Source organism: Cnephaeus nilssonii (assembly GCF_951640355.1).
Source record: "Cnephaeus nilssonii genome assembly, chromosome: 6".
NCBI lineage: Eukaryota > Metazoa > Chordata > Mammalia > Chiroptera > Vespertilionidae > Cnephaeus > Cnephaeus nilssonii.
This window is the reverse complement of record NC_137077.1, coordinates 33,520,482-33,528,807: the sequence shown is the minus strand read 5'-3', so window position 1 is coordinate 33,528,807 and position 8,326 is coordinate 33,520,482. Positions and strand designations below refer to the sequence as shown.

Genomic DNA, 8,326 nt, shown 5'->3' with positions numbered 1-8,326 from the left:
AGGAAGTCCCCCTATTGGAGGAAGTCGAGCGACCTTAAAAGGCCCTCTAAAGTGGACGGGCCGCGAGCGTCTCCTCTCGCCGGGGTGAGCTTGGGCCGCCGCCGGAGTCACGAAGCCAGACACGGCGCGCGTCTCCGCCCCGGACTCGGGAGACTGCGGCAGCGCGCACCGCGGCCGCGGCCGGGCGGCTCCAGGAGGCCGGGAGGAGACGCGACTCCCGCAGACACGTGACCGCCCCGCCGCCGCTTCCCGCGACCCAGATCTGTCCCCGGAACCCGCGCCCGGCGGGGCGAGCCGAGGGACACGTAGTGACTGCCCCAGCCCCCGCCGCGCCCGGGTGCGTGTGCATTCGGCGTACTTCTCTTGGTTCACGTGCCGCTGGCAATAATGACTGTTTCGGGGGAACACCCGGGAGAACGTAGGCACAGGAAGGAAAGACCTTTGGTTTCAGATCTATCCATATACATCTCCATCCCACTCCCGCAGACCCAAGTAGCGGCACTGGGGCTGGAGACCTGGGACTCCCGCAGGATTTGCCCGCCCTTGGCCTCCGAGGCCCTTTGCCGCTGGCCGGCGTCGGTGCGCATCTCCCGCACCTCCCGGTAACTCTCACTCGCAGTGAGTCACGTTCCCGCGCTGGCCCGGGGGAAAAGGTAAGCCCGACTCCCGCTGGCCCGTGCTTCCTCTCGGAGTCGCCCGGGCTGCAGGGGGAGCGAGCGCGCCCGCCCGCGCGCGCGCGCGCGCGCGAGCGCGCACCGGGTTCCCCGCGCAGTGATGTGGCAGCCGCGGCAGGTCGGATCACGTTGCTGGCCCTGTGCTGGTACCCGTTTGAGACTGGATTAAGGAGGGAGGCTTTGGAGGTGCCAGCGGTAGTAAACGTGGGCTCCGCACGCTCCCGGCGTCGCTTATCGCACGAGCGGGGGAGGGGAGAGGAAGCACGCAGCGCCACCCCGGGCGCGGAGGGGCGGCGGAGTTTAGCGGGCGCGATACTGCTGCATAGCTTCTCCGCGGCAGCCCCTCTCGTGCCACCCCCTCTCTTCCCCTCCCTCCCTGCCGCGTTCCTCCGGGAGCACCGGAGGCCCCAAACGTCATCTGCTGCTGTGATTAGTGGCACCGCAATTCCGGCTGCTGCGGGAAGTTTGGGTGGCCCAGGGACACTGTCGCCAAAAGACTCTTGGATTGCGACATTCTGACCCAGTGACATTTTGATTTCTCTTAAGTCTTTTATGGGAGAGGGTTTCAAGTTGTCTCTTTTCGGGGCAACCTCCAACCAAGGCCAAGGGGGTCCCCCAGGCCACTGAGCGGTGTGCAAACAAGTCTCCAAAATTTCCTTCGGGACTGAAGTTTACCCACCGCGAATTCTCTTTCTCTTTCCTTTCTCTGGTCCAAACCAACAGCACAGTCGGTGGAAAAGCAAAAAAAGCCACGTTCACGTTCCTGCACCGTAATGACGGAAGGACTGAGGGAGTCACATTTCCGAGCCGAGGAAGCCCTGGCTGCCCCGCACCCCCGGCACCCCTCTCCCTCCCCCAGCTGACTGCAGCGCCTTTGGGAAGATGAATAGCTTGGCTGAAGTTGTTTTTCCTTTCCGGTGGCCCTGATCAGGTGTCCCCGCCCCCCTCCCACCCCCTTCCCGCCGCTCGCTTTCCCTCGCAGACTTCTCCCGACGCCCCCTCCCGGCCCGGCCCCTCCTCTCCCGCCCCCCTCCGGGCTAGACCGCGGATGGTACGTTCCGCACGTGAGCTGGGTGCTGGTCTGGCCGGCGACGCGCGTGCCCTGTGGCCAAACACTGCCCGGAGTGAGAGCAAACTACCAGCGCCGAGGGGCCGGCGCGAGTGTGGGTGCGTGTGTATGCGTCTGTGTGCAAGAGAGCGAGCGCGGCGGCAGGGGGGACCAACTGCTTCACACTTTCAACACTGCGCTGAAGAGGGAGAGAGAGAGAGAGACTGGAGACGCACAGATCCCCCCAAGATCTCTCAAAGCTACCGTCCCACAGATTATAGAACAGGACCCCCAAAAAAACGAAACAGAGGAACACGGACAGCGGTTGAACATGGACGAAGGAATTCCTCATTTGCAAGAGAGACAGTTACTGGAACATAGAGATTTTATAGGGTAAGGTGCACGCACCCTTGCGAATATCTGTCTGGGCTTCAGTTTGATTTTTTTTTTTCTTCTTCTTCTTCTCAAGAAAGTGGTATGGAGCGGGGCGAGGGCAGAGCCCCTCCCGAATGGGTGCCTGATGCTGATTTCTGTTTTGCAGCCTGGACTATTCCTCTTTGTATATGTGTAAACCCAAAAGGAGCATGAAGCGAGACGATAGCAAGGTAAGAGGAAGTTTCCGATGTTCCCTAGAACCTGCCTGGATAGTTAATTAGGGCCATTGATTTCACAGCGAAGCTCTGCTAGCAAATATATTCCAGCCCTTGAGCTTCCCCAACTGTGAATTTTAAGTGGTTTGCTGGATACTCTCAGGGGGGGGGGGGGGAGATTAAACATCATACCTGAATTTAAATTTCATTTCAGAGCAGTCCAGAGGAAAGAGGTTTCTTGGGCATAGTTTATCACATAGTGTGTGTTTGGGTGGTGGGGGATATTGCTATATCCAGTAAATGAATGTTTATCTTAGTGTTTTCTCTCTTCCATGGCTCTCACATATTAAGGATACCTATAAATTACCGCATAGATTGATAGAAAAGAAAAGAAGAGACCGGATTAATGAATGCATTGCTCAGCTGAAAGATTTACTGCCTGAACATCTGAAGTTGACAGTAAGATGCCCATTTTCCTTCTTTGCTGCTCTCCAAGGGCTTGTTAATAGCCTGGTACTTACTACTCCCAGAGATATAAGAATAAATGTAAATATCAGATGCCTTACAAGTTATTCTATAGTGTAGAGTTTCCCACAAACTCAGGAGTAGGTGCTCATAACTGAAGGGGGGGAAATCATTTATAAGCTGTCTTGAGGAAAGCTCAAGAAGTATAGGAATAGTAAGTGTTTGCTTACGTTGCTGTGCTGAATGGAGAGCCGGTCAAGCCAAATGTGTGTTTTTAAGTAACCAAGTGCCCCGTTCTCTTTTGCACCCATGCAGACTCTGGGGCATCTGGAGAAAGCGGTAGTCTTGGAATTAACTTTGAAACACTTAAAAGCTTTAACAGCCTTAACCGAGCAGCAGCATCAGAAGATAATTGCTTTACAGAATGGTAAGTCAGTTCAGGGAGGCCAATCCACCCTGATGAAGCCGCGCAGCCCACAGAGGAGCAGTGTTAGGACTCTTTCCCCACCCCCACCTCCTTCCGCGGGCCCGCGAGCTCACTCTCATTTGTGAAATTGCTTAGACTTTCCCTTCATTGGAAAGTGCCCATTTCCTGAAGCATCCTAGAGGCTTTCAGCAGAACTCAGAGGAATAAAAAAAAAAAATTTTTTTTAAGTGGCGGTCGCACCCTCTCCACTAAGGTTTTTCAGCTGGGAGTAGAGCGCCCCCCTGCTCCCCACCCCCGCCACCGCCTCCCCCCCGCCCTCCTCTGCCACCGGTGGATTATATCACTGGAATACAGAGGAAAAGCCGAGATCACTTTAGTCAGTGCAGGGCCCACGTGATAAGCAGATGTTTTAACGTCGGTGTTTTTTTCTTCTTGCCTCCATTCCTGTCCCCCGCCCCACCCCCTCCTCATCCTAGGGGAGCGATCTCTGAAATCGCCCATTCAGTCCGACTTGGACGCGTTCCACTCGGGATTTCAAACATGCGCCAAAGAAGTCTTGCAATACCTCTCCCGGTTTGAGAGCTGGACGCCCAGGGAGCCGCGGTGTGTCCAGCTGATAAACCACTTGCACGCCGTGGCCACCCAGTTCTTGCCCACCCCCCAGCTGTTGACTCCACAGGTCCCCCTGGGCAAAGGCACCGGCGCGCCCTCGGCCGCCGCCCCCGCCGGGTCCAAGGCCGCCCCCTGCCTGGAGCGCGCGGGGCAGAAGCTGGAGCCCCTCGCCCACTGCGTGCCCGTCATCCAGCGGACTCAGCCCAGCGCCGAGCTCGCGGCCGAGAACGACACGGACACCGACAGCGGCTACGGCGGCGAGGCCGAGGCCCGGCCCGACCGCGACAAGGGCAAAGGCGCGGGGGCGAGCCGCGTCACCATCAAGCAGGAGCCCCCCGGGGAGGACTCGCCGGCGCCCAAGAGGATGAAGCTGGATTCCGGGGGCGGGGCGGCGGCCGCGCTCCTGGGGCCCGACCCCGCCGCCGCCGCCGCCGCCGCCGCGCTGCTGAGACCCGACGCCGCCCTGCTCAGCTCCCTGGTGGCGTTCGGCGGAGGCGGGGGCGCGCCCTTCGCGCCGCCCGCGGCCGCCGCGGCCCCCTTCTGCCTGCCGTTCTACTTCCTCTCGCCTTCGGCCGCCGCCGCCGCCTACATGCAGCCCTTCCTGGACAAGAGCGGCCTGGAGAAGTACCTGTACCCGGCGGCGGCCGCCGCCCCGTTCCCACTGCTGTACCCCGGCATCCACGCCCCGGCCGCCGCCGCCGCCGCCGCCGCCGCGGCCGCCGCGGCCGCCGCCTTCCCCTGCCTGTCCTCGGTGTTGTCGCCCCCTCCCGAGAAGGCGAGCGCCGCCGCCGCGACCCTGCTGCCACACGAGGGGGCGCCCCCGGGGGCGCTGCACCCCCCGCACCCACACCCGCACGGCCGCACCCACCTGCCCTTCGCCGGCCCCCGCGAGCACGGGAAGCCGGAGAGCTCTGCTCAGGAAGATCCCTCGCAGCCAGGAAAGAAAGCCCCCTGAGCCCTCGCGCTCCTTTCCTAGAAAGGACGAAGGTTCACGCGGAAGAATAATAGTAATACGTGAAAACACCCTTCGCGTTTTTAAGGGAGGAAGTGTAATAGATGCACGCCGGGCTTTAAAAACAAAACAGGTGTTTTGTGTACATGTGGAGTTCCTGTTTTGCTCATCTTTCGCCACCCCACCCTCCACACACTAACATCTCTTCCCCACCAGCTGTAAAAGGACCTCTGCGCTAGATACTCTTTTTTTTTTTTTAAAGAACTCCCCCAAATAAGTTTTGCCTGCCTTGAGGCCTGTTTCATTATCTTTTGAAATACAGACCCTGATTCTCTAGGAAGTCAGAAGGGTCTGCTCTGCGGTGAGCCAATTGCACCGGGGTGGGAGGGGGGTGGGGGGTGGGGGGTGGGGGGGTGGGGGACGGTGGCCAAGGAGCTGACGTGGAACCGCAGAGTTATCTGTCAGTGACTCAAAGCTGTCCTGGCTGCTTCAGGAGGCTTTCCGCAAACAGAGTGATCTTTTAGAGTTGAGTTTACTCTTCAGTATTTTGTAATGTTTAGCTTTTTAAAAGACGTTATTTTTCCAAGAGGAAGAGGAGAGAGGATGCAGTTGCTCACGTCGCAACCTATTCTGAAGTGGTTTGAATGGTATCCCTTAGTAACTTGCACTTGTTTAAACAGACGCGGAGTTGGGCCATTGTCAGAACTAAGTCAGGGAAGTGCCTGGGTGAGGAAGGCCAGAATCATTCTTAGTACATTTGCTGGCACTTTAAGAAACTGACCATGAATCAATTGACCCATCTTCATTATATAAATACTTACCTAGAGCGAGAGAGCATCTATTCCCACCCTGCCATTATTTAATCCATCCTTTTCCTAAGTTTTTATAATCTTCCTGTAAAAAAAAAATTAAGAAAAGGAATGTGCACTGAATCTAAAAACATACAAACAAACAAACAAAAAGAAAAGTCCAAAATGCTTTGTCCTTTATTCTGTTAGATCACAGAAGTGGAGGAAAGCATTAAACTAGTCAGTTTTCATTGGAAATGCTGTAAAGATTTGAATGAAGTCCTGTGAGGCCTTCCTATCTCCAAGTCTATGTATTTTCTGGAGACCAAACCAGATACCAGATAATCACAAAGAAAGCTTTTTTTAATAAGGCTTAAACCAAGACCTTGTCTAGATATTTTTAGTTTGTTGCCAAGGTAGCGCTGTGAGAAATCTCACTTGAATGTTATGTAAGGGGTGAGACACAACAGTCTATGAGTGAAGAAAATATCTGGGTCTTTTAGTCAGTTTGGTGCATTTGCTGCTGCTGTTGCTACTGTTTGCCTCAAACGCTGTGTTTAAACAACGTTAAACTCTTAGCCTACAAGGTGGCTCTTATGTACATAGTTGTTAATATATTCAATTAATGATGTCTGACATGCTATTTTTGTAGGGAGAAAATATGTGCTAATGATATTTTGAGTTAAAATATCTTTTGGGGAGGATTTGCTGAAAAGTTGCACTTTTGTTACAATGCTTATGCTTGGTACAAGCTTATGCTGTCTTAAATTATTTTAAAAAAATAAATACTGTCTGCAAGAAACCAGCTGGTTTAGAAAAATTTAGTATGTGAAGATAAACTACAAGTTACCTTGATATTCTAGTATTTTCAGCACTCCATAAATTCTATTACATAAATATTGCCACACTATTTTGTGATCTTAAAATTCTTACCAAGGAATAAAAACTTTAATATGCAATATGAGATTGTCTAATAATTAAAAAGACATAATGGATGCTCGATTAATTTTAAAATGTCTATGAATACAGGGATGAAAGTCATCCCGTTTCTCAAATATACAACTTTGTCATTGGCATGATATCACACGTTTCCAATCTCTTTCGAGCCTACAGGCTCTGGCTGTGTTTACCTGCTTGTTCCCAATGTATCTTAATGAAAAGTGCAAAAGAAACAACTACCAATAACTTGTGTGGTTTGTTTATGTTAGCCCCAACTCGCTAATGTTTTTTAGGATTGGTGAATTTTTCACTTTTCTCAACTTTGACACCAGATAGCTTCTGTTGTAAAGATCTGGTACGTATCTCTTTCACTGGGACCTGTATAAATATGCTACCACGTAGGGGTGCTGCATTTCTCAGTGTATGTGAGCTCCTTAACCTTTATAAACTAAATCTCTTGTGGGGCTTCATCATGGAACTCAAATAACAGAAGTCATTTCTAGATTTTTCTCAGATTTATAATCAGACTTGTGATCTGATACCAACTGTGTGGCTGGTTGTCAATGTTTAGTTTCAATAGTGTTCTTCACCAGCCCCTTAATTGTTGAAAGGTGTTGAAATAATAGTCAAAATGTATGAGAGGCAGAAAGAGTGCTCCCTCTGCTGACTTGATGACAACAGAACTGCAAGTCATAGAAAGTGGAGCCGGAAGGAACCTCAGAGATGAGTTTGTCCAGCTCCTTGCATTTTATAACGTGAGGGAAATGAAGCCCAGAGATATCAGATATCTCCCAAAGTCACACACCTACCTGGAACTAGCTTCAGGGGCCAGATACGTTGTATCCCCCTTGTCAGCAAACCCAGCGCTGTATGCATCTTGAACCAAATAAATTCAATTTGGGCAGTATTCACGAAATGTCATGAATAAACTACAGGAACAGGTGAAATAAAAATTAGAAATCCAGAATGATAAAATGTTCCAACATTTGTATAACTTTCATGTAATAAAAAACCTTAGGGTTGGACCAGATATTCTAGGTTAGTTTAGTCTGAATGTATATATCCCTGCAATGGTGAAATTTTAGCCAAATTTCTTTATAGTATGGGATTTTTCAATGTAAGACAAATATGAGTCTTGAGTCAACAATCCTTCTTACATACAGTATTACACCAGTCAAGTTTACATACATCTATTTCTCAGCAAACTTTATAATGAATCGATAAATGGCCTTTTCCCCCAGAAGAGCTAAGCATATTTTTAAGACACTAGAAACCATAATTTAATGGCTATTTAAAGTATTTAGTCCTATCATTGTGAAAACTATTTTTCATTTAGTTCTCTGTGGCCGGTGATGCAGGCCAAAACTTTGGTGACGGCCCATCAACTGAGATTTGTTCAAATGTATGTAAAAGAAGCCTCAGCCTGTTTCTATGTCAAGGGTCAATTTTGAACTTCTCGGTGGGAGGTGATTGGCAAATTGAGGGTCTAGGAAGGCATGGCTGGGCAAACAGACAAAGACCTTTTACTTCGTAGAAATGTACAGAGCTCTCGTGAATGAATTAAGACCATTTGAATGAATTAAGACCATTAGAATGCCAAAAAGCGGCTGTACTATTATGACAATAGTATTTCACTTCATATTGCAATCTAATGTGTTTCCTTAAAATCTGTTGGCCCCTCAGATCAATATATTTAGGCACACCCATTGTTTTGTGTTGTTTTAATGAAGTTCAAAATCATCATACAGTGCATATTGAAGTCCAATGAAGGTTCCAGTTTTGCATAGAATTTAATAGGGGGCTGACATGGAAAATTATCACATATTTTCTG

The 8,326-nt window shown here is 51.0% G+C and overlaps 1 protein-coding gene across 2 annotated transcripts; it reads left to right on the top strand.

Moving 5' to 3' along the window:
• The first annotated feature begins 310 nt into the window (after window positions 1–310).
• Window positions 311–5,142, top strand: BHLHE41 (basic helix-loop-helix family member e41). Of its 2 annotated transcripts, XM_079773829.1 has the most exons (6): window positions 311–653; window positions 1,398–2,115; window positions 2,264–2,327; window positions 2,664–2,771; window positions 3,093–3,204; window positions 3,681–5,142. In XM_079773829.1, the coding sequence occupies exons 2-6, from the start codon at window positions 2,054–2,056 to the stop codon at window positions 4,769–4,771; spliced, it is 1,437 nt and encodes a 478-aa protein (XP_079629955.1). In that variant the 5' UTR covers window positions 311–653; window positions 1,398–2,053; the 3' UTR covers window positions 4,772–5,142. The 2 variants fall into 2 exon arrangements, with proteins under 2 accessions (XP_079629955.1, XP_079629956.1); XM_079773830.1 differs by lacking the exon at window positions 311–653 and having other exon boundaries at window positions 1,283–2,115.
• Window positions 5,143–8,326: the final 3,184 nt, after the last annotated feature.

Coding starts and splice junctions, on each gene's coding strand:
- BHLHE41 (XM_079773829.1), top strand. CDS start 2,054: ATGGACGAAGGAATTCCTCATTTGCAAGAGAGACAGTTACTGGAACAT. Junction 2,328..2,663: donor TGAAGCGAGACGATAGCAAG/GTAAGAGGAAGT, acceptor TCACATATTAAG/GATACCTATAAATTACCGCA. Junction 3,205..3,680: donor GATAATTGCTTTACAGAATG/GTAAGTCAGTTC, acceptor TCCTCATCCTAG/GGGAGCGATCTCTGAAATCG.